At 34.9% G+C, this 26,464-nt stretch overlaps 2 protein-coding genes across 2 annotated transcripts; one reads left to right on the top strand and one right to left on the bottom strand.

Moving 5' to 3' along the window:
• Positions 1-387: 387 nt before the first annotated feature.
• LOC104103931 (ABC transporter G family member 1) lies at positions 388-4,248 on the bottom strand. Its single transcript, XM_009611899.4, has 8 exons — positions 3,902-4,248; positions 3,608-3,687; positions 2,145-2,603; positions 1,971-2,057; positions 1,763-1,888; positions 1,459-1,650; positions 1,273-1,359; positions 388-1,176 (listed from the first exon to the last, which is right to left on the bottom strand). Exons 1-8 carry the CDS (start codon positions 4,116-4,118, stop codon positions 499-501), a joined length of 1,926 nt encoding a protein of 641 aa, XP_009610194.1. The 5' UTR covers positions 4,119-4,248; the 3' UTR covers positions 388-498.
• Positions 4,249-24,220: 19,972 nt separating this feature from the next.
• Positions 24,221-24,907, top strand: LOC104097430 (uncharacterized). Its single transcript, XM_009603984.1, has one exon. The coding sequence runs from the start codon at positions 24,221-24,223 to the stop codon at positions 24,905-24,907; it is 687 nt and encodes a 228-aa protein (XP_009602279.1).
• The last annotated feature ends 1,557 nt before the right edge of the window (positions 24,908-26,464 follow it).

Genomic DNA, 26,464 nt, shown 5'->3' with positions numbered 1-26,464 from the left:
ATTTTATTAAGGGAAAAATAGAAAATTTAAAGTTAAAAAAAAATTTACATATAAAAAGGCATCATTTTCTTTTAGCAAACTAAAATGGAAATACAACTAAAATGGAATAGAGGGAGTATATACTCCTAATACGTATAAATTTGGTGTGGCAAATGTTCGCAGCTAGTTTTTTAAAGCTTCTATTATGACCGTCTTTTTGTCCAACAAAGAATGAAGTATTCTTTGAGTTGAAACATAGATCTTAATGAGTTTGCTATATAACGTGATCCAACTAAATTCCCAACTTTTATTACTGATTTAACTGTCAAATTTCAATCACTGTCCAGCATATGACGTTGTCTGCTCGATGAGAAGAAAATAAAAAGGAGGTGAAAGGTATGCCAACTCTTTGCGAGCCAATTATCTTTGCACTTTATTAGCATGAGCTTTGAAATATCATAAAATGATTAAACTTACATACACTGACACTGTAAATAATTTTTACTCAATCAGTGTAATTTAGGTAGCAAATTCATCGAAAGGTCTTTCTGCCGTATTGATTTGGTTAGGCGAGGTAGATATGAATGCTCTTCTTATAGCTGGCTTAACTTTTTCACCAGCCTTGACAAATAGCAAGAATAATAGCCTGTATAAAACAACCATCCCTAGTAAAATAGCAAGATCCGCCCATTTTGAGTAATCCATATTCATTTGCCATGTATTTCTCAGAATATCTTCCCCATTGATCATTTGAACTTTACCCAGCTTGTCCTCATTATGAATTTTTAGCCCTTCTAACTCGTTCTTGAACAGTCCTTCAAAAGCATACTTATGAAAAGCTACATAGTGTAAAGGGTACTTCCAAAATGGGTTAGGCAAATCATTTGGTAATCGAAAGAATCCGCCGCTTAGTATCATAAGCGCTTGTATTCCTGCTCCAGTTATTATTCCCATGAGGAAATTAGGGACAATGCTTGCTACAATCATCATTAGGCTCTCAACCAACATCATACAGGTGAAGAGGACTAGTACAAAGTAGATGAAATGCTCAAGTCCATTTTGTAGTCCAGTTAGAAAATAAGCAATAACTCCTGGAATCAAAGATACTAGTAGCAAGTATGGCATAGCAGAAAGTGTATTGGCAATGACAAATGAACCAGATCCATAATGACCATTTAGTTTCTCTTGCTGAAATACCTGCCATTTTGATTTCTGTTTTAGTAACCTCTTACTACTTATTAGCATGAGATCAAGAAAGGAGAAACAAGAAATGAAACGCTTATGTATTTCTACCTTCAGGTCTTCCACAAAAGAGGGGAATCCACCAATGGCCATAAAAGTGATGAATGAAGCCACAAACATAAGCATGGTACCTCTTGCCTGTGTTCACCATGTAAAGTGTAAATGCTTTAATTTGGCAGTTCAAACATCAATTGCATTAGGTAGGAAACAGTAGCTATGAGTATACTCCTCAATTACCTGAACTGAAGCAGTAGAAAATCCAACATCATAGTAGATGGTGCCGAGACCTACAGCTATGGCAACATAAACAGCTAAGCGTAGCCAGTAGTAGCCAAGATCGCGGCACATGTTCACAAATGACCTTCTTGTCAAAACAAGGCTTTGGGTTGTGAAGCTGGAATGACTTCTTTTCTCCAGTATTTCACCTTCCTGTATTCGTAATATTAGGTAAAGTTCAGTGACCATACATGAAATTAACATCAAAATTGGTAGCAGAAATATATCAGGTGATGATCAATCATAAGTGTTTCAGATTTTGCACCTCTTTGCAGATTTCAGCAACTTGGCTTTGAACTGCTCTGTACTTATCAGAAGATTTGTATGACTTTACCAGGATATTAATCACCTCTTCTGTTGATTTCCTTCCAGTTGAACCTTCTTCAATGTCCTATTATTCATAACCAAAAGTTTCATTTAAAGCGATTGAAGAACATTATATTCTAATACAAAAAGATCAAAACTTTTCTTACCTGATCAAAGTCACTGTTTATTGTTTTGAGAAAATGATCAGATGGATTCTGAAGAGTGGGGCAAGGAAAACCACTCAATGCAAAAAACTGCACTCATTTATAAGATAATGTCATTTAGCGAGCTTGCTCGAAACTAAAAGCGAGTCATTTCAAGAACTCAAATTATTTGCTCACCTCAATTGCTGCACTAGCAGGACCAAAGTACACAGTTCTACCAGAAGACAGAAGACATAAAGAATGAAATAGACTGAAAACTTCAGCACTAGGTTGATGAATTGAGGCAATAATGGTTCTCCCTTTGCATCGGCTTGCAATTGTTTTCATGACATAATAAGACGCTGCACTATCAAGTCCACTAGTAGGCTCATCAAGAAAGAGAAGTTTTGGGCGCGTTAAAAACTCCATGCATATGCTGACTCTCCTCTTCTGTCCTCCACTTATTCCTTTCCCGCTCCATCCTCCAATTCTTGTTTCCATTGCATCTTGCAACCCCATTTCCTTTATAGTAATGTCTGCTATTTCTTTTTTCTCTGATTTTGGCATGGAATTTGGGAGTTGCAGTTCAGCAGAATAGTATATAGCTTCTTTTACTGTTAGTGTTGCTATTAGAGTATCATCTTGAGTCACATAGGCCTGATTGAATCAAATGTTAGTATTGACCTTATGTTTAGTACAAAAGATGCAGGTACTCATGTAAAAAATTAAAGGAAATAACAGTAGTAATAGGTAAGTTACAATGTCTCTTTGTCAGTAAATTTACCCCTGAAATTTCGTGAAAGTAATGTTATGTGAACATGACAGATACAGTGTAATCACCTTATGCAAAAATGGAACTAGAATTCAAAGCAATCACAGAGAAGATTACAGGAATCTAACCTAATTTCTTGAGTAGAATGTGCGCTCAAAATACATTTAAAAAGGCAGATGGAGATAAATTGTTGTATCAGGTTGTATAGTGTTTTTTCATTATTGACTTTTTATTAGCCAAGAAGCCACGTCTGTTTATAACACCTCTTCCTAGACTCAAAGACTATGCATGTTCATAGACAAATATTTCAAAAATTTAAACTGAGAAATTGTTAATTCTGATTTATTAGCTACATTAAATTGTCCGAGTTTGTTTACAAGCAAATATATGAAAATAAGACTACTAGTTACTTTAAGGTAAGCCTTCTCATGAGTCATGACCATATTAGGAAACAACTTATTATACAAGAGTTTGCCTTTATAAAGTGGCCTAGAAGGGCGCTTTATCTGTTCAAATTTATATGACACCCTTTTCCTTTTGTAATGTTCTCAAATATTGGAAATGCTTCGACTAAATAAGCCGATACAACTTTCACAACGTCAAGATTCGAATCAAGTATAATGTGATGTTTTCTTTTATCAAACTTTCATCCATTACTCTAATATTGTCACCTCTAAAACTAATATAATCAATAGTTAAGTTAACACCTTAAATTACGTGTCCAGTCAAATATCATCACAACGTGCGCTAAAGCTGTCCTTCTTCTTTCTCAATTACACAACTTTTTTGTTTTGAAGACCTCCAGTAGATCATTGCTGGTAGAGTGTTTCAGGAGTAAGCTAAGAGATCATCTGTAATTGATTTTTAAATGGGATTAAATTTTACTCACAGAAGTTCCATATGCCAGTGTCTGTTTGCGGCCATTGATTAGAATATCTCCACTCTGCCTTGTGCTCGATCCTAACCTCCCTGATAACATTAACATACATAAGGAGCTAATCAAAATAACACACAGTTTTCCTGTATGAAAGAAATTGTGACTATCAAATCACCTAAAGGATATATAAAAAGTGGAATTTGTTTACCTGCTATAACATGTTAAAATATGAAGTACTAATAATTTTAAAATTATTTATATATGTTGTCAGTGTATATAAAATTTCCATACTGAAATAAATACTACCTGCTATTGTGTCGAGAAGTGTCGATTTGCCACAACCAGAAGGACCCATGATAGCCAAGAGTTCACCAGGCCGGGCATAGCCTGTTAAACCTTTGAGAATGGCTTTGCCGCCATCTTTCATGTTTGAAGCCCTCACCCACAGATCTTCCCATGTCAAGAAAACTCCTCCATTTTTTGGTAATAATTCCACAACGTTTTTTGTTCCTTGATTTGGCATTGGTATATTAGTATTCAACTTTGTAATCTTTGGTTTCTGGATGATGAATATTATTTGAGGAAGTTTTAAAAGTATTTTAGTTTATTGTTTACTAACATGAGTCTGCATGGATTTGCTAAGAGAAGCACTAAACAAATGAGAAAAAGAGTGAAGTTGTGGTTTGTTCTGGTCACACTGCTCAATTTATAAAGACACATATCCAGTCCAGTACTTTTCTTATTGACTAGTAATTTTCTTGTTGAAGTTTGTTGTGTGTTTGACTTATTCAATATCTGCTATTCAATATCACTCATAAACTACGTACCCTCGTTCAAATTAGTCATATAAATCTTTCCAAATTTCAGGGACGGACGTGGAAAAGAACTTGTGGGTTCTTTAAACTTAGTATCTTTGGTTCGAATCCTGTATATATGTTCACTAAGTACAAATAATAGGTTTCAAACCTAATCTAGTAAGTAAATCAAATGGACTATGATAGTATTCCGAACTAGAACTTGTTCAAACCCTGGATCAATCTCTTCCAAATCCACTCCGCTTCATTATTCTTAATTATTTAGCAGATTTATCATGATTTGACTTTTATGTTGGCTATCAACCTACCGTATGTTTAACAATTCTTCACCTTACTGGTTATGTTTTGCAAGGCTCACATAGCTAGCAGACAACGCCGGTTGAAAGCTAAGGCAGCCCAAGCAGTGACTTTAGGCCCCCAAATTTTGAAAAAGTGTAATTTTTAATACAACAAACAAAAAATTTAATTTGTTACTGATGTTGACCGTTGAGATTGAAATAACCCGATACATATAAAAATATCTTTAATTTTTTATTTAGTGGATAAAAATTGAGATCACTAGACTGTAATATGGTCATTATTTTGGCTAATGAAATCCATATCACATAAGCATAAGTATCTTTGCAAAGTGTAGACTTTGTTGGCAATATTCTTTGTGACCCAAAAATATTGCATTGTGTGGTGGATATCATTTGCACAAGTTGTATATCTTCTTTTACACCTAAGAGGCCAAGACTTTTTTGCCTATAAAAGGGAAGGTCATTAGTTCATTTTAGACACACCAACAAGACTTAGTCTTCATTTCTTGTTTCTTTCTTTCCTCCATTTATTAAGAGTGTTTTGTATGAGAGTTAAGTGCTGGGAAGCACTTGTGTGAACCCTTTCTTTGGAGTGATCTTGTGAGGTTATTCTCTTAGGGCATTTGGGATTAATTAGAGTATTTACTCTAATTTTATACTCTCTTTCGTACTCTTATTGGTATAGTAAAATTGTCCTCTCCGCTTGTGAACGTAGGTCACTTTGACCGAACCACGTTAAATTTGTGTCTTCTTTATCTAATTTAATTATCATTATTATCAACTTCCATTGTCTTTGTTATTGCCATTATACTGTTGTTTGGCTATATTCCGCACTATCCGGGTTCCCGATCCTAACAAATTGGTATCATAGCCGGATCTAGCTGGGTTTGTTTCAGTAGCCAATATGACTTTAACAAAGACTTATGTTGAGAATTTTGATCGAAGTGCAAATTTCGGAATGTGGCAATTAAAGATAGAAGCTATCCTAATTCAGGATGACTTAGACTTGGCGTTACAAGGAAAAGAGAAGAAGCCGGATAAAATGACGGATGAGGATTTTGCCGTCATAGACAAAAGGGCAAAAGCATGTATCATTTTAAATCTCTCAAATGAGGTTTTACGTGAAGTTTCTGTAGAAACCACAACCAAAGGCATGTGAAAAAATTGAAAACCTTATATATGAAGAGTACGGTGGAAAATAGACTTTACCTGAAGCAAAAGCTTTATACAATTCGTATGGGTGAAGGTACCTCTATTCTCTATCATCTTGACACCTTTGATTCCATTCTTATGGATTTGAGTAATATAGATGCTGAAATTAAAGATGAGAATCAAGCCATATTACTGTTTTGTTCTCTACCCCCATCTTTTAAGCATATAAGAGATACTATGCTTTATGCAAAGGATAATATCTCTTATAAGGATATTAAATCTATCTTAAAATCAAAAGAACAGATAGATAGTGATATTACTGGGGAAGCTAGTGGAACTCAAGCGAAAGTTGGCTTGTTTGTTAGGGGCAAATCCGACTCCATATCCAGATACAATAATTTACAGTGTCGCTATTGTCATAAGAAAGGTTACATTATCTCCGAATGCTATAAGCTGAAAAATAAAGAAAAGCATAAGGAAAGAAAAAATAAGCACAAAAATACTGACACCGCCTAAGCTAGTGTAACAACTGATGAGATTGAGGGAACTATATTTTTAGCAATTGAAACTAGTTTCAGATTAAACAATGAGTGAATTTTAGATTCCGGTTGTTCATATCATATGTGTCCTAGCAAGGACTTGTTTTCTACATATGATTCAGTTGCAGGTGGAGTTGTCCAATTAGGTAACAATGTTACTTGTAATATTATTGGCAAAGGTACAATTCGGGTCAGAATGCACGGTGATGTGGTGAGAACTCTCACCGATGTTAGATATGTTCCTGAGTTGAAGAAAAATCTCATATGTTTGGGCACTTTAGAATCCCTTGGGTGCAAATTCACTGGTGAATGTGGAGTTCTGAAATTTTTTCAAGGTGCTCATGTGATCATGAAAGCACACAGATCTAGTTCGTTGTATACTTTATTGGGCTCATTGTTATAGGCCCTACTACAGTTTCGGTATCAGACACTTGTCTGATAGTGTCTGATTTTGATGGCATTAAATTTTGACATATGCCCATTGGGGCTTTTGCGAAAAAGGTGGAGCAAATTTACTATATCATTCAAAATTAGGCCAAGGTGGAGATTTGTAATATGAAAATTATTTTGGCTAATGGAGTCCATATCACATAAGTATAAGTATCTGTGCAAAGTGTAGACTTTGTTGGCAATATTCTTTGGGACCCAAAAATATTGCATTGTGTGGTGGACATCATTTGTACAAGTTGTATCTCTTCTTTTACACCTAAGAGGCTAAGACTTTTTTTGCCTATAAAAGGGAATGCCATTAGTTCATTTTAGACACACCAACAAGACTTGAGTCTTCATTTCTTGTTTCTTCCTTTCTTCCATTTATTAAAAGTGTTTTGTATGAGAGTTAAGTGTTGGGAAGCACTTGTGTGAACCCTTTCTTTGGAGTGATCTTGTGAGGTTATTCTCTTAGGGTATTTGGGATTAATTAGAGTATTTATTCTAATTTTGTACTCTCTTTCGTACTCTTATTGGTATAGTAAAATTGCTCCTCTCCGCTTGTAGACGTAGGTCACTTTGACCGAACCACGTTAAATTCGTGTCTTCTTTATCTACTTTAATTGTCGTTGTTATCAACTTCCATTGTCTTTGTTATTGCCATTATACCGTTCTTTGGTTATATTCCGCACTACCCGGGTTCTCGATCCTAACAACTAGACGATAAAAATCTGAAAAAATATTGACTTAACCTCGATTAAAACATAATGGTAACTTTGACGTGATGATAGTTTAAACTTATTTTTCAAATCACATAGCGTAATAGAAGATAAGGCTCTAATCGATATACTTAATAAGATAATAAAACTTTCTTTTTTTTTTTCAAATTCCTATATTCCTTAGGAAATATATTACTATACCAGTTGCATCCAAGGAAAGAAGTTTTTCCAAATTAAAATTGATAAAATCTTGTATAGGATCAACAATGTCTCACGAGAAGCTAAATGGATTGGATAAGCAACATTGTCAGTTGAAATAAGTTTATTAGAATAACTCGATTATAAGAAAGTTATTACTAATAATTTTGCATCTAAAAAAGTTAAGAAAATAAACTTCAAATAATAAAAATATATATATTTATTTATTTTTTATTTATTTTTTATTTTTTAAAGTAAGGCCTCTCATCAAAATTTTGTCTTAGGCCTCTCATAAAAAAAAAGTAAGGCCTCTCATAAAATCTTGTATAAGATCAAAATTTTGCTAGCAGGCAAATAAAAAAATAATTTTAAATGAAAAGATGATTATTCTATATTATGTAATTAAGTTCTTGAACTGAAAAAATTAGCAAGATTGAAGTCAAGAATGAAGTTGTTACGCAAGTATAGTAGTAATTACTAATACTAAATGAATATCGACCAACTAGGGTGCAAACAATAAATGGACGAAAGAAACCTTATTGCAAAGGCTAAAAACATGCAATAACCACGGCTAAGGCAGTTTTCACATGGAAAATGAGTCTTGGACCATGAAAAACACGGTGACTCTGTTGTACATCGGATCCATCTTTATTAATCGTCCCCGGTGTATTTTGACTGAATACAGAATTTAAGAAAAAATAAATACTTTTTATACTTTTGAAAAATATTTTTTTAAAAAAAATGCATCACATAAATTAAATTGAGAACAAATAGGAGGTTAGCACATTTCTGGTCTTTGTTGAGTGCTATGTTGTTTTCATGCATATTTTCAACCATTTATTTCCAGATCCAGGAAAATATCAGCCTCTACTTATTTATTATTTTCCCACTCTTCTCAGCGAGTTAGATTTTCTTTTGCTCAATATAGACAACAGAATCCACTGAAGTACTAAATGCAGTTACGCGCCACACGACTAATTTATGATGGAGAAAGAATTTTCCCATTCTTTGTGACATGTAATAGGCTAATAGTACTTTTTCTGTCACTGGATTTATATACGTAATGGACATCTAATTTTTCAGTTTTTCAAAATAAAATTTATATTTGAAAACTACATAAAAGTATTATAAGTCACAATAATTAATAATTCAAAATATCTAAAAAGTCTTTGAAAAAATTGTTGAGGTTTTTGTTATTTAAGATGAAATAGTCTTAAAATGAGGGTGAATGGGAAATTGAGGGAAAATAAAATTTTTGAGTAAAATTTTAAGTTTCCCCCTCTTGACAATGAGACATTGTCCCATATTGGAAGAAGAAAAAAATTTTGGTGGGTATATATATAATTGCTCTTCTTGTAGCTCTTAAAGAGTTAAGAAGAAAGCAAGCCTCGCGTCGTCGTCGTCGCTCGCTCGGCTTCGATCGATTGATTAATTTTTTGGACCAAATTTATTTGTTAATAGTAAATATTAACGTAAGATTATCCGCATTTGTAACGGATATTTTTCAATCCGTGTATTGACCACCAGCTGCAATAGCAGCCGCCTAATGCTCTTCCCACCATGGCCAAGTGCTTGCTCCACAAACAAGCTAGTGCATGCTCCACCATGGAGGATGGAGGGTCGTTCATCTTCAAAGCTGGCTGCTATATATATGTGCAGCAGCTGTTGAAGAAAGACACCACACAAAAACGAAACACAAACACCAAACTGAAAATGCTCAACTTTGGCTATACATTGCACTCCTTCCTCTCAGCATTTCCATACGATTTTCTGAGTTTCTACTCCTTTGTTCTGCATTGTTTTAACTTCAAACAAAGCAACTGTAAGTGTGATTTGCTACCGAACTTTGTGTTCGCTGAAACACTGGGGTTTGAAGTACCGCTACACCAGTGTGTGATTCGTTCTATCCTGGGAGGAAATAATCCATTACCTTGAGTGGAGGAAATTAAATTCCTTAAGGAAACACTGTGAATTCAGTGGGCTCGAATTAATTACTGTTTCATTATGATAACTTATATTTTACAGAATTATTATTTACAAATACAGCAATATTGGCGGGACTAACAAAAATTACCATCAAAAAATAATTTATTTTAAGTCTCGAAATCCAAACGCGGACGGATGGAAGGGATAAACGCTGAAGTCTTTTCAAGTACTAGTTCATTTTCTTTTCTGTCAAATTTGTTTGCGACTTTCTATCAGTTAGGTGAGATTTATTGCTTTCTCATTACTCGAGATGATTTAAACGTGATTAATTTAATTTGGTCATGAAAATTTAAAGAACTATCACATGTATCTAGAGCTTGTGTATAAATTGGAGATTAATTTGCTACTTCACTATCAGCATATCAATAATTCTCAAATGCAAAAGAGGTTTATTTGCTTTGATTTTTCTGGAGATATAGATGGTAAACCTCTGGAAATTGATTTACCTTCTCACCTATATCTTGATAAAACTGAAAAAAGAATATTTGTAAAGAACTATGTCATCCCAAACAAGATTGCAAGTTCTATCAACTTGGAATTATCCATCCCGTTAGATTACCATATATTCTTTGAAAGCTGCTGCGATTCCCTCTGTCACGATCCCAAATTTCCCTCCGTAGGATGTCGTGATGGCACCTAGTCTCTAAAACTAGGTAAGCCTATCAATGCGGAATAATCATAAATATCTAAAAAATAAATAATCTACAATTCAAATGATTACAACTCCCAAAACTCGGTAGAAATAAGTCACAAGCTTCTAAGAATTTATTCTCAATGTCTCTATAAGTCAAGTTCTAAATAAAATATAAGGAAGCAACATAAAATGATAGAAGGGGACTCCGAAGTCTGCGGACGGTGGCAGATATACCTCGAAGTCTTCGTGCGCAGGTAACTCACTGACGTCTAGGCTGGTAAAATGTACCTGGATCTGCACATAAAGATGTGCAGAAACGTAGTATGAGTACACCACAACGGTACCTATTAAGTGCCAAGCCTAACCTCGGTAGAGTAGTGACGAGGTCAGGTGAGGCCCTACTGGAATATAATAATGACATGGTAAAATGTTTATCAATGTAGTAAAATAAAATGACATTGGAAATGAATCAAATAGTATGTCACATTTAATGACACCAAATAATTGCAAATAATATCTCGTGGAATCAAAACAGAATTTTCTTCAACTTTATGAAAATCACAACAATTAATCGAAAAATAACTATGGCCATAAATCAATATCAATAAGGGCACTACCGAGGTACCGCCTCGTAGTCCCAAATTATAAATAGTTTCACAATATCTCATTTTCTTATATCACCGCGGGAGCCTTCACAATTTATTTAAAGAAAATATTTTTTTCCGAAATAGCATCCCGCGTTTTAGCCACCCTTATCACACCGCATGACTTCTAGTAGTCACCCCTACTAGCCACGCGTATCAAGCCACCCTTATCTCACCGTATGTGTTTCAACACCCAGACCTTATACCACCGCATGCGTATCAATATCACAATATATCACAATTTGCACCTCAAGTGCCCAATATTTCAATTTTTCCACAAAAAATCAACAACAATATTTTTCAATAATAAAGAGCTCACGGTTCATGCTAGAATAAACCAAAAAAAGTCTTACAAAAATATTCAAGAATAAATAATTCAGGAAAATAATATTTTAAATTTTTAATACGTTGCTTCAATTTGGAGCATCATAGAAGGACTCGTTTCGATACTGAGAACCGAATCAAATTAAGGAAATTATTCCTTTATATTATATCAAGGTCGTATCTGTAACGACACCAACTGATGTAGCGACCTCCGCCATACCATAAAAATATATCAACGGCTGGGTCTCCACCTCTAAGACGCCTTCTACCCGCCTGTCCTCCACCTCTAACTAGTCGTGTGGGTGGTGTAGTAACTTCAATGGAGCATGTAGCCTGAGTGCTTTGATGAAATATGACTCTCCCAAGTTTGGGATAATTTTTTCATGATGTGCCTAGTATCACCGTATTCATAACAACCCCTTTGCGGGTTTGCCTGCTCATATTGAGTCTATGCCAAATAACTGGAATAACCATTGTAGAAACTCATGTCGGTGGTGCATTAAAAGAACTTATTGGAGCACCCCGAGTAATCTGATGTGCGGACTGGGCTGGCCGACTGCCCGAGCCCCTGCCATAATGATTTATAGTTGCGGAGTAAAATCCACTGAATCCCCCAGAACCTCGAGACGTCTTGGTCTCCTTAGTTTTCTTTTTCCTCACCCCGAACACATTCTAATATCTTGGTAATTTGTACAACTAGCAGCAATGAAGTATCAGCTTGTAGCTCCCGAGTCGTACAAAATTTTATGATCATAATTGAGTTCTTTAATGAGTCCGTGGACTCGCCCTCTGGCTGTAGGAAGCAAAGTAGGAGTATGACGGGCTAACTTGTTGAACTTGATGGCATATTCTGACACCGTCAATGGTAACCTGACGCAACCGTTCAAACCCTATGCGCCACGCATTACGGAGAGTTCGGAAAACAAACTCTTTCAAAAGCGTTTATGAGAACTGAGCCAAGTGGGCGGTGTTGCATTGGCTGGTCTGCCCTCTTCATAGGCTTTCCATGAACACTAGTGGAGAATTATCTCTCCCAAGGCAAATATTTTCTTTTGTTATGTTGACTCAACACTTTTGAGCTGACCCATTTCTTAATATACTCTTCGATATTTCTTTGGGGTAACCCTTACCCCTATTTATACACAACGATCACAAAAGTAGAGCTCCATACAGACAAATTTTGTCACGAACCACATAGTCCAGACTCTCGTCAACAAGTGTACTTCCTCCGAATCACCCCAAAATCCGCAACCGTAATGTGCACGCTGAGTAGACCTTATGTAATTTAGAGTTATTTCTATAACGCAAATATCAACCTTATCCTCCACAAAATCTCAGTCCTTAAACATGTGTAAATTTTAGGGAACCTTACAGTACCACATATATACATTTCAGGCCAAAACTGATATAACTCATGACCCCGCAATCCACCCATTGATAGTGGACTCCCCCCACTCGACACAAAGTCATAGGTCACAACGTCCGATGATCCACAATCATAACTTTCACAGCTTTTATAAATCAACCAGACGCCAACGTCCGTTGCACCCCCACATGATTCACTAGGTGAGTCAATACGCCTGCATCTTCAGTCGGAACCACACATTGAGGCAATGTTTGAGCATCTCTGGCTCCCTCATAGTCCATCTGCGGCATCACGAACCGTCGACGCACAACTGATACCGAGTGCGTAATGTCATACACGAGTGGATACAAAGGAATATAAGATATATGTTTCAAGCTAAATCAATATTGCACGATAAGAAGTCAAAGAAGTGAATATTTCCTAACAGTTCCATAGCCTCTCAAAGATAAGTACAGACGTTTCCGTACCGATCTGCAAGACTCTACTAAACCTGCTTGTGACTCATGACACCTATGAACCTAGAGCTCTGATACCAACTTGTCACGACCCCAAATTTCCCTCCGTAAGGTATCGTGATGGCACCTAATCTCTAAGACTAGGTAAGCCTATCAATGCAGAATAATCATAAATATCTGAAAATAAATAATCTACAATTCAAATGATTACAACTCCCAAAACCCGGTAGAAATAAGTTACAAGCTTCTAAGAATTTATTCTCAATGTCTCTATAAGTCAAGGTCTAAATAAAATATAAGGAAGCAACATAAAATAATAGAAGGGGACTCCGGAGTCTGCGGACGCTGGCAGATATACCTCGAAGTCTCCGTGCGCAGATAACTCACTGACGTCTAGGCTGGTAAAATGTACCTGGATCTGCACATAAAGATGTGCAGAAGCGTAGTATGAGTATACCATAGCGGTACCCAATAAGTGCCAAGCCTAACCTCGGTAGAGTAGTGACGAGGTCAGGTGAGGCCCTACTGGAATATAATAATGACATGGTAAAATATTTATCAATGTAGTAAAATAAAATGACATTGGAAATGAATCAAATAGTATGTCACATTTAATGACACCAAATAATTGCAAATAATATCTCGTGGAATCAAAATAGAATTTTCTTCAACTTTATGAAAATCACAACAATTAATCGAAAAACAACTATGGCCATAAATCAATATCAACAAGGGCACTACCGAGGTACCGCCTCGTAGTATCAAATTATAAATAATTTCACAATATCTCATTTCCTTATATCACCGCGGGAGCCTTCACAATTTATTTAAAGAAAATATTTTTTTTCGAAATAGCATCCCGTGTTTTAGCCACCCTTATCACACCGTATGACTTCTAGTAGTCACCCCTACTAGCCACGCGTATCAAGCCACCCTTATCTCACCGCATGCGTTTTAACACCCAGATCTTATACCACAGCATGCGTATCAATATCACAATATATCACAATTTGCACCTCAAGTGCCAAATATTTCAATTTTTTCACCAAAAAAATCAACAACAGTATTTTTCAATAATAAAGAGCTTATGGCTCATGCCAGAATAATCCAAAGAAAATCTTACGAAAATATTCAAGAATAAATAATTCAGAAAAATAATATTTCAAAATTTTAATATGTTACTTCAATATCAAATTTAAAAATGTCAAATACTTCAATTAAAAGAAAATCAACCTTTAAATAATGCACTTAAAAGAAACCAAGTTTCAACTAAACAGGTAAAACAATTAGTAAGAAAAGATCAAACAAATTTAAAGTATATATCTCACATCAATGATGAAGAATATAACAAGATAAAATAATTTAATAAATGCGCAACAATGATCTACACAATTTAAAAATATAATCTTTCATATTTAGCCCGTGTACACACTCGTCACCTCGTGTACACGACTTTCAATATATTTTAATAATCACATTAATATCAATTCTAGGAAAAATTTCCCCCACACAAGGTTAGACAAGTCACTTACCTCGACTTACTCCAATTTAACCAAGTATTGTGCTTTTTCCTCGATTTTTCTGACTCCGGTCAACTCATATCTAGTCATAATTAATTCGATATAGTCAACAAAAATTATAAAAATTAATTTCATAAGAAAATACTACATTTTTCAATAAAATCCAAAATTAGCTCAAAATCGCTCGTGGGGCCCACGTCTCGGAATCTGACGAAACTTACAAAATTCGATAACTCATTCAATTACAAGTCCACCCATACCAATTTTACCAAAATCCGATAACAACTCGACTTAAGTTTCTGCCAATCCGTCACTAAAAGTCCATTTTCTGTCACTAAAAGTCCACCAGAAACTGCTCTACCAGTCTTCCTTCAATTTCTCATAACTTTATGTATAAATGTACAAATGATAAATGATTTAACTTTCTGGAAACTAGAATCAACCGACTACAACTTTCATGTTTTGTAACTTTTCTGATTCCTTATGAATTGCGAGATATAAGCTTCCAATGTTGGCTCCATGCATCAGAATTTCTGGCGAAACTGCTCTACCAGCCTTCATTCAATCCATCATAACTTTCTGTACAAATGTCCAAATAATGAATGGTTTAGCTTTCTGAAAACTAGAAACAAATGACTACAACTTTTATATTTTGACAATATTCCGATTCCTTATGAATTACGAGATAAAAGCTTTCAAAATTGGCTCCACATACTAGAAATTTCTGCAAATTTCCAGCAACCTTGTTTGTCTGAAATCCATTCCGTTTACCTTCCGAATTCCACCCGAGACCTTCGGGACCTTAACCAATTATTCCAACATGTCCCAAAATACAATACGAACTTAGTCGAGGTTTCAAACCACATCAAACAATATCAAAACGACTAATCGCACCTCAAATCAAAATCTATGAACTTTGAACTTTCAATTTCTATAAACAACACCAGAACCTATCAAATCCAGTCCAATTGACCTCAAATTTTGCACGCACGTCATAAATGATATAACGGAGCTATAAAAAGTTTCAAAATTAGATTTCGACCCCGATATCAATAAGTCAACCCATCGGTCAAACTTTTCAAAAATTCAACTTTCGGCATTTCAAGCCTAATTCCACTACGGACATTCAAATAAAATTCTGATCACGTTTCTAAGTCTAAAATCACCATACGGAGCTGTTAGAATCATCAAAATTCTATTCCGGGGTCATTTGCATATAATTCGACATCCGGTCACTATTTGAACTTAAACTTTAAATTTTTTATCAAAATTCCATATCTCGGGCTAGGGACCTCGGAATTTGATTATGGGCATATGCCCAAGTCCCAATTCACGATACGGACCTACCGAAACTGTCAAAATACTGATCCGAGTCTGTTTGCTCAAAATGTTGACCAAAGTCAACTCAGTTATGTTTTAAACATCTAATTCACATTTTAATCCATTTTTCACCTGAAAACTTTCCGAAAATTTTTTACGGACTGCACACGCAAGTCGAGTAATGGTAAATAGTACTTAGATCATATAATTAATCATTAAATTTAAAGATGACATTTTGGATCATCACACCCGCTATACTATATATAGCCATGGTTTGTAGTATAAGAACAAATAATAAAGTTTTCAGGACTTAACTTTGGCATATTGTCGGGTAGGATGTCTCATAATGTTGGAACAAGTGTTTCAATAAATTTGAATTTTGAAACGATGTATTTTATCAAAGGAACTTTTGATTTCAAAGCAAATGAATATCATGTGAAATGAATTTGCAGAATTTATTAGAGTCCTTGTTGATTTGCTAAATACATTCTTGGTTTTGACAAATACGTACATTTTGATATCCCAAATTTATGATCTATTCGTGAACTTTATTTAATGAGACGCTTGTCTTTATGAATTATTTACCCTATACATATGACTGGTTTCTTTTAGAAAATGGACGAAATTAACAATTTATTCTAACAGAAGATGTTTGAGAGAGACATTGATCAAAAGGTGAAAGTAGAGTACAAGTCGAACCGGAAAATCGCACCAAATCGAAAAGTCAAACCAAATTGATTAAAAAATTCGATAAAATTTGGTTTGATATTGAATAAAAAAATGCGAGTCAAACCGACATATAAATATATAATTTTTATGCATACTTTTAAGACTTTATATAGAATTTTCTTTAAAAACATGTCTAGAAATATTTGGGATTCTCTTATGGAATATAATATTTAATAGAATATGAAGTGCTCCATTTTTATTAACTTTAAATAATGTATCGTATGATCACTTTCTTATCAAGTGTTATTGAAATGAGCCACTCTTTGTTTTTTCATATTTATATGTCAAGATTGATCTATTAGATTCTTGTATATTTTTTGAATTTGAAGTGATATTTCGATAATTGAAAATTAAATAAAATATATTATTATTTAGGTATCATATTGATTTTTATGTTTAATTATTAAATTCGGTTAACTTTGAAAGTGTACATCAACGAAAATTTATTGTCAAACAACTAAAAAAATAACTATCATGAAAAAAATTCTCCTATAAGAATATTTTAATACATCATATGTTTGGCAATTTTTTTAAATTTTTATTAAACATAGATTTACTTATAAAAAATTTAACAAAGTAAGATTGACATATTGTTCATGTAACAAAAATAACCCGAAAAATCTGACAAAATCGAACTAACCCAAACCGATATAGTTAGTTTGATTTGGTTTTAATAAAATGGTGAATGACACAATTACCCACAAAAATAAAACTATTTACCAGTGCCTACTCATTTACTTTTCTACCCATCAAACTAATTACATTTCCTACCCATGGTAGCTTTTGTGGATAATTTCCTCTTTTTTTTCTTTTCTTTTTTATTTCTCTGCTTCTTTCCTTCTTTTCTTTCTTTTCTTTTTTTCTCGTTTTCTACATATTTTTTTCTTTTTTCTTCTTTTCTTTCATTTATTTTTTGCCCAAATTATATTATTATTATTATTATTATTATTATTATTATTACCATAATTTAATTTCACACACAATTTTGGCTCCTTCTTTATTTATTTTTTCTTTTTTTTTTTCTTTTGTTTATTTTCTTTATTTGTTGTTCTTTTTCTAATTTCATTCGACTCCTTTTTTCTTTTATTTTATTTTTCTCTTCGTAATCTAATTTCATTGACTTTTTTGCACTTTTTTATTATTCTCTTTTTTATACAATAAGAAAAGATAACTGATAAAGTAAATTTTTGTTCACCCTTTTTAATATAACTAGTATAATATACATGTTATCTTTTTTTCTTAATTTTTTAATTCAATTATTAGAAACTTATACATTATAACTATTTTCTCTTCTCTTTTTTTTGCTTTTTTTCTTTTTTTAATTCTTATTTATCATTATTTCAAATCATTTTTTTCATAATCTAATTCTACTCAAGTTTTTGGCACCTTTATTTTTGTTCTTTTATTTATTTATATTTTTTATACATTAATTATTAAAATAACTTACTTTAGTATATAGTATATCAAATATAATATATTAGTAGCAGTTAAAGTATATAATTGCAGCATATTATGATACCCACATGATATATATCATATACTGACTGGGCATATCATATACTGACTAGCTATTAATTATATTGTTATATTATATCATATACAGTAATAGTATACGGTTGTAATAAATTATACACTATGAAATTAAATATTATATACCAAAATGGTATATAGTATGTTATTTTGGTATATAGTACAAATTAGTCTTCTTCGCTAGTTCAACTCAATTTCAAAAATCTACTCTAGAGTTTCTACCAAATTGACTCAAACTTTAGCCACAACTTTCAATCAAATATTTAAAACTAAATATTTTGGTTGAATAAAACAATTGATAAAACATGAGAATTCCATTGAAAAGTTGAAAAAGAACTCAATAAAAATTTGAAAAATTCAAAAAGGACCAAATTGTAATAGTATATTGTTCATTGGAATAAACTGTATACCAAAATGGTATATAATATATCATTTTGGTATACAGTATAAATTCTTCTTCTCCAGTTCAACTCAGTTTTAACCCAAATTTAAAATATTTACTGCAAAATCTCCACCATGAAAACATCGTCTAAAATTTCAACAAGGACCAGAAAATTTTAAAAATCTAAAAAATGGTCCAATTATAACGATATACTATTGCAGCATATTACATACTATTGTAGTATATTATATACTATACAATATATTATTGCATTATATTATATACTATTATAGTATATTGTATATTATTGTAGAAATACTATTGTATGTATACTAAATTATAATATAGTAGTAAACTATATAATATATCAGTAAGATAGTATATATCATATACAGATAGGGTATCATAGAGGCCTGGTTCATTCTTTCCAAGCAAAATACTCAGCCCTCTATGATACCAATATAGTATATATCATATACTGATAGGGTATCATAGAGGGCATATTCATTTCTCTCAAAAATACTCATGAGTCCTCTATGATACCCATATGGTATATGTCATATACGAATAGAGTATCATAAAAGTCTGGTTCATTTCTTCCGGGAAAATACTCAATCCTTTATGATACCAATTAGGTATATGTCATATACCAATAGAGGGCAGATTCATTCCTCCTAAAAATACTCATCAGTCCTCTCAACCAATATGGTATATATCATATAATGATAGGGTATCATAGAGGGCATATTCATTCCTCCCAAAAATACTCATCACTCCTTTATGATACCCACATGGTATATATAATATACCGATAAAGTATCATAGACGACTGGTTCATTCCTTAAAAGAAAAATACTCATCAATACGCCATAATACTCGTATGGTATACATGTAATGATCCAACCGGTCATTTTAACTTTTAAAAATCCATCCCCTAAAATAAAACTCCCCGAACATGCTTTTATTAATTTATGACTCGTGGGGATGGTTGGTTCAGGATTTGGAAGTGTGTGAGTTGAAATCAGAACACTTGGTTCCTTAAGTTAGCTTTAAATGGACAAGTATGACTTCGGTCAAAACGACCTCGGAATCGGGATTTGACGATTCCAATAGGTTCGTATGATAATTTTGGACTTATGCGTATGTCCGAATCGGGTTTTGAATAACCCGGGAGTATTTTGGCGCTTAATAGTAAAAATATCAACTATTTAAAGGTTTAAACTTTTTAAAATTTGGTTTGGAAAAGGATTTTGAGTAATTGAAGTCCGTTTGGAATTTGGAGTTTGGGAATAGTTCCGTATAGTGATTTAAGACTTGCACGCAAACTTTCGTGTCATTCCGAGTAGTTTAAGTATATTTTGGCGCATTGAAAGTAAATTGAAGAACTTGAAATTCTTAAGTTTGAATCAATTTGGTTTACAGTATGATTCTTAAATTTGATGTTGTTTTACGCATTCTGAGAGTTCGAGCGAGTCCGTTTTATGATTACAAACCTGTTGGTATATTTGGGCGAGGCCCCGGGGGTCCCGAGTGTTAATCGGACGAGGCTCAGACCAAGTTAGAAGTTGGGAGCCAAAACTGAAGCTCCCAGCTATTGTCAGAATCGCACCTGCGCTTTGCCAGCCGCATGTGCGACATTCGCAGGTGCGACAGTAGCTCGCAGGAGCGAACCTCGCAGATGCGAGTCCTTGTGCGCAGAAGCGGAAAAGGGGGAGGGGCAGTGGACCACAGATGCGGAGAATTTGCGCACCTGCGAACGCGCAGGTGCGAAGAAGGGTGCGCAGAAGCGACCTTGGCCCAGGCGAGTGAAACTCGCACCTGCAAGGATTTTCCGCAGGTGCGAAAGCCGCAGGTGCAGTACACTGTCCGCAGGTGCACAAATGCCTGTTGGGCAGAATGGTTAAAAAGTCAGAGCTCAGACAGTTTGAGCCCATTTTTCCTCCATTTCCGAGCGATTTCAGAGCTTTTGAGAGGGGGATTTCAACTAGCAATTGGAAGGTAAGTTAATTCCACACCCCTTTAGTTAAATACATAGATTATAGGTAGATAATAACTAGTAAATCTTAGAAATCAAGGGTTTAGGTAAAAAATCTAGATTTTTATAAAACAAATGAGATTTTAACCACGAAAATAGTTATGGAATTGGGTAGAAATTATATATTTAAGTTCTTGAGATTATGGGTAACGTTTTCATCCGAAAAATTTCCAGAATTCGAGCACGTGGGTCTCGGGTGAATTTTAAAAAAATTACTATTTTGGATAAGGTAATTTATTTAATAGATAAATTTCGAATCATTTAGCATATATTAATTATTTTGTATAATATTTGATTTTCGTCGTCGAATCGAGAATTCAACGCGACGTGGTAATCAAAAAGTGGACTTTGAGACGAGGTAAGTCTCTTGTCTAATCTTGTGAGGGGAGAATTACCCCATAGGGATTAAATTGAATAATTATTGCTAATTGCGGGGGCTACGTACGCACGAGGTGACGAGAGTCTGTGCGTAGCTACTATTAATGCTATAATCCGTGTAGTTTAGGACTCAAAGCATGAATTACTTGTGTAAATTATATTCTTTGTTTAACTAATATTAATTGATATATATATATATATATATATATATATATTGTGATTTTATATATATATATATATGAATATATTGTGAATTGTTAGATAAAGATATTAAAAGATGAAAATCTCATATGCTTATTTTTTATTTTAATTAATTAATTATTAAAAAAAATTGTTCTTCCTCCCGAATTTATCTTATAATAAATATACTCTCCTTCCGAAGGTACATAAGAAAATGTCATCCTTTCTTGTGGAGCGGGCCGAACGTCTTGGCAAGATAGATGCATCTATGGATCGCACCGCACGTCCCTCGGCAATGTACACGACACTCTGGATCGGGTCGTACGTCCTCGGCAGAAATTGTGTTTAATAATAATAATTACACGATACTTTAATAGTTATTTCAGCTTGTGAAGTTAATTGATAAATTTGAGAACCCTTGAAATTTAATGAATTATTATTCCTGCTTGTTAAGTAATTAATTGTTATTCCTGTGAATGAGATTAATTGATAAATTAAAAATTATTTGAATTGAAGGAATGTAATTAATATATTGAGAATTGTTGCATTTGAAGGAATTTGATTATTTCTGGTGGTTAAATAAATTATTGTAAATTCTGTGAATCATGCTGATTTAGATATCCTAGTTGTATTTCAATTATTATTATTGAACCATAGTGAGTGTCAAAGTCGGCAATCTCGTCTCTACCACTTCGAGATTAGGCTTGATAATTACTGGGTACACGTTGTTTACGTACCCATACTACATTTGTTGCACTTTTTGTGCAGGACCTGAGGCAAGTACTAGTGGGGGACCTATCGTCTTACACCCACGTTATCCAGGGACATAGTGGTGAGCTGCCTTTCTGAGCCGTTCTGCAACTACTAGTGTCTCTCCTTGTATTTTTCATTCTGTCTATTTTTATTTCAGACAGTATTTGAGGTTTTGTATAATCTACTAGATGCTCATACACTTGTGATACCAGGTCTTGGCATACACATTAGTAGAATTTGGTATTTTATTATTTTTTTGGTTTTAAATTTTGTCAATATATACTTAATTTATTAAGTTGGCTTGCCTAGCTGTAGTGTTGGGCGCCATCACGACCTATAAGTGAAATTGGGTCGTGACAATACATCATGTACTGATAGGTTATCATAGAGGACTGATTTATTTCTTTAAAAAAGAGCTCAGTCCTCTATGATAGCAAACTGGTATATATTATATACTGACATGGTATCATAGAGGACTGATTTATCCCTTCAAAAATACTCATTAGTCCTTTATGATACTCACATGATATATATTATATATTGTCAGGGTATCATAGAGGACTAGTCCATTCTTTTAAAAAAATACTTAACCTTAAATTTAATAATTTAATGTTTATAATATTTTTAGCGAATGTTTATTGTGAAAAAAATATTCAAAAAAGTAAATTCATATTTTAGATATAAATTTTGTTTTTACTTACAAAAGAAAAAGAAAATTTATAAAAATATATTTTCTATTAATTTAAGTTTTAATAAATAATCTAGTGATTTTAATATTTTCCTTAATTACTTCTTGATGTAGTCTAATTATTTATTTTTATATTTTTATTAGTATAAAAATAGTAAGCTACTATGTGTAGTCTAAGAATACAATGAAATGTGAATGAAAATGTTTCATATTTGAAAATGTAGACAATAATTAGATAACAATTAGGACAATCTTTTTGAAAATATGGTATGCACAACTGGGTGTAGGGGTGAAATTATAGATTTAATAATAAAAGAGTAACGTTCTTAAATGTTATTTGTTGTATGACTTAGTTAATTCCGTTAGATAAAGCTGTCATTTGATCTTCTATCTGGGAGAGATTTTTGATTGAATCAAGTAATGACATGTCAAAGAATTGCCTCACCTTCATGTCTAATCTCTAAAGTGAAGACCCAGACATGAGCCTAGACTCTAGGCTGCAATAATATTGAAAACCAGAGGCAATAGGTCAACTGTTAAACAAGAAACTCTTCATATGAAGTCATGCCTCCTTATTTGCTTATAACCTGTTTGATCAAGTTTTTAGAAAGCTAAACGCACTTTTGTGGGCGGAGATTTGAGGTATTTGGCAAGAAATGGAAAGTGTTTTCTACTGTTGGTGAGAAGTTCTAAATAGGAGACGTAGGCTCTTGAAAAATAAATTTTTCAAATCAAAGTAGAAAAGAAATGCCTCATGTTTAAGAATGATGCCAGACCAAAAGCGAAATTCACAATGTGACTCCAAGTACAAAGGCTCTTAACCACTGATAGACTAACCAGATGGGGCTTAAAAGTGGAAACTAAATGTGTATTATGTCAGACCTGTAATGAAACAGTTGATCATTTATTCAGACAATGTGAATTTGCACAAAGAGTATGGTCCAAGTTGATGATGTGGGCACAGAGGCAAGATCAGATTGTTGCTGGATGGGATCGGTACATTCACAATATCATTGTAGCTACATAGATTTTTAAACGTTTATATGTTGAATTTGTACATGGCATATGGATAGAAAGGAATCCTAGAATTTTTGAGAAACAAAGCAAAAGTTGGGAGAGCATCGCAAGGGAGATTGTAATAGTTTTTAGTGTTAGAGATTCCCCTAGAAGAAAGAATGTTGTTCATAGACTTAAATTATAAATTCGCACATTAGAGTTGTAGGTTGACATATAGGCTTACCAGTAGTACTAGGACTATTTTTGTGTTATCTTATTCATGATTCTTTCTGTGCATATGCCAACCCAGGAGTTTATGCGATAGGAGTCTGTGCATGGATTGCAAGGTTATACCAAGCGAGAATGTCACGACTCAGCATAGATTATTGATGATGGACTTAGAGATCGTGAGGAAGAGGAGGAAGAGGGTCGTGTATGGTCAGCCCAGAATCAGGTAGGGTGCTTTGACTAGTGACAAAGCGCAGGAGTTGGGGGGAAAGTTGTTGGCTATGGGAGCATGGAGGAGCAATGGGGACGCGAGCTGTATATAGACCATGACAACGAAGTGTATCAGAGTAGTTGCGAGTGAAGTGTTAGGGGTCTCGAAGGGCTTCTCTGGCAGACACAAAGGTGATTGGTGGTGGAGTGAGGAGGTACAAGAGAAAGTGAAAGCCAAGCAAGCGGCGTACTTGACGCTTATAGAGAGCATGGATGAAGAGGCGAAGAGGATGAACATGGAGGGGTATGGGAGGGCTAAGAAGGAGGCGAAGTTAGCGGTTACTGCGACTAAGACTGCGGCGTTTGGGCGTTTGTATGAGGAGCTTGGGGCTAAAGGCGGGGACAAGAAGTTATACAGGCTGGCCAAGGTAAGCGAGAGGAAGGCCCGTGATCTGGATCAAGTTAAGTGTATCAAAGATGAGGAAGGTAGAGTTTTGATGGAAGAGGCTCATATTAGACGAAGATGGCAGACATATTTCCATAAATTCCTGAATGAAGAGGGTGATAGGGACATTGTGCTGGGCGACTTAGAGCACTCCCAGATGCGCAGGGATTTTGGGTATTGTAGGCACATAAGTGTATGGGAGATCGAGGGGGCTATGCGTAAGATGCACAGGGGTAGAGCTACCGGGCCATATGAAATACCTGTGGAATTTTGGAAGAATGCGGGTAAGACAGGTTTGGAGTGGCTCACTAGGCTGTTCAAAGTCATTTTTAGGACGAAGAAGATGCCCGATGAATAGAGTTGGAGTACGATGATTCCTTTGTATAAAAACAAGGGCGATATCCAAAGTTGCAATAATTATAAGGGGATTAAGCTTCTAAGCCATACTATGGAAGTTTAGGATAGGGTGGTTGAAGTAAGGGTGAGGACCAGTGTGTCCATTTCTAAGAACCAGTTCGGATTAATGTCGGGGCGTTCGACTATGGAAGCCATTCATATTGTGAGGAGATTGGTGGAGCGGTACATGGAGATGAAGAAGGACTTGCACATGGTATTCATTGACCTAGAGAAAGCATATGACAAAGTCCCGAGAGAGGTGCTCTGGCGATGCTTGGAGGCTAAAGGGGTCCCAGTAGCCTACATTAGGGTTATTAAGGATATGTATGATGGAGCTAAGACTCAGGTTAGGGCAGCGGGAAGAAACTCGGAACACTTTTCAGTTATGATGGGGTTGCACTAGGGATCAACTCTTAGTCCATTCCTTTTTTCCTTGGTGATGGACGCTTTGACGAGACCCATTCAAGGTGAGGTGCCATGGTGTATGTTATTTATTAATGACATATTTTTAATTGACGAGACGCGGGGTGGTGTTAACGAGAGGCTGGAGGTTTGGAGGAAGACCCTAGAGTTTAAGGGTGTCAAGTTGAGCAGGACCAAGACAGAATACTTGGAGTGCAAGTTCAGCAACGGTACCCAGGAAGGGGATATAGAGGTGAGGCTTGATACGTAAGTCATCCCCAAGAGAGATAGTTTCAAGTATCTTGGATCTATAATACAAGGTAACGGGGAGATTGATAAATATGTCACACATCGTATCGAAGCAGGATGGATGAAGTGGAGGCTCGCTTCCGGTGTCTTGTGTGATAAGAATGTGCCGATGAGACTTAAAGGTAAGTTTTACAAGGTTGTAGTTAGATCGACTATGTTGTATGGAGCAGAGTGTTGGCCGGTCAAGAACTCTCATACCTAGAAGCTAAAAGTAGTTGAGATGAGGATGTTGAGGTGGATGTGTGAGCATACCCTGTTGGATTAGATTAGGAATGAAGTTATTCAGAAAAAGGTGGGAGTGGCCCCTGTGGAGGATAAGATGTGGGAGGCAAGGTTGAGATGGTTCGGGCATGTTAAGAGGAGAAGTATAGAAGCCCCAGTTAGGAGGTGTGAGCGATTAGCCTCGGTGGGTAGCAGGACAGGCAGAGGTAGGCCTAAGAAGTCTTGGGAAGAGGTTATTAGGCGGGACATGGCGCAGCTGGAGCTGACTGAGGACATGGCCCTAGACAGGAGGGTGTGAAGGTCAGAGATTAGGGTAGAAGGTTCGTAGGTAGTCGAGCATTTCTCTTTGTCTTACTCAGTTCGCTAGTATTGGAGTTAGGTCGTTTTTTCATAGATGGCTATTACTACCTAGAGTTTGACTGTATTCTTGGATTCAAACTTATTTCATCTTGCCGTTATTCCTACTTGTTGCAATTACCTTTTTTTTTTGAGTCGTTCTCTAGCCGAGGGTCTATCGGAAACAACCTCTCTACCCTTCTAGAGGTAGGGGTAAGGCTGCGTACATCTTACCCTCTCCAGACCCCAC

This window comes from Nicotiana tomentosiformis, chromosome 1 (assembly GCF_000390325.3).
Source record: "Nicotiana tomentosiformis chromosome 1, ASM39032v3, whole genome shotgun sequence".
Lineage (NCBI taxonomy): Eukaryota > Viridiplantae > Streptophyta > Magnoliopsida > Solanales > Solanaceae > Nicotiana > Nicotiana tomentosiformis.
This window is presented reverse-complemented; position numbering and strand designations above follow the sequence as displayed.

Bases quoted from the DNA above. Each gene is read 5' to 3' on its own strand.
- LOC104097430 (XM_009603984.1), top strand. From the start codon at position 24,221: ATGACAACGAAGTGTATCAGAGTAGTTGCGAGTGAAGTGTTAGGGGTC.
- LOC104103931 (XM_009611899.4), bottom strand. From the start codon at position 4,118: ATGCCAAATCAAGGAACAAAAAACGTTGTGGAATTATTACCAAAAAAT. The intron at 1,651-1,762 runs GTGCAAAATCTG...TTACGAATACAG, and splicing joins TTGCTGAAATCTGCAAAGAG to GAAGGTGAAATACTGGAGAA. The intron at 1,360-1,458 runs GTAATTGAGGAG...TGGTGAACACAG, and splicing joins TTTCTACTGCTTCAGTTCAG to GCAAGAGGTACCATGCTTAT.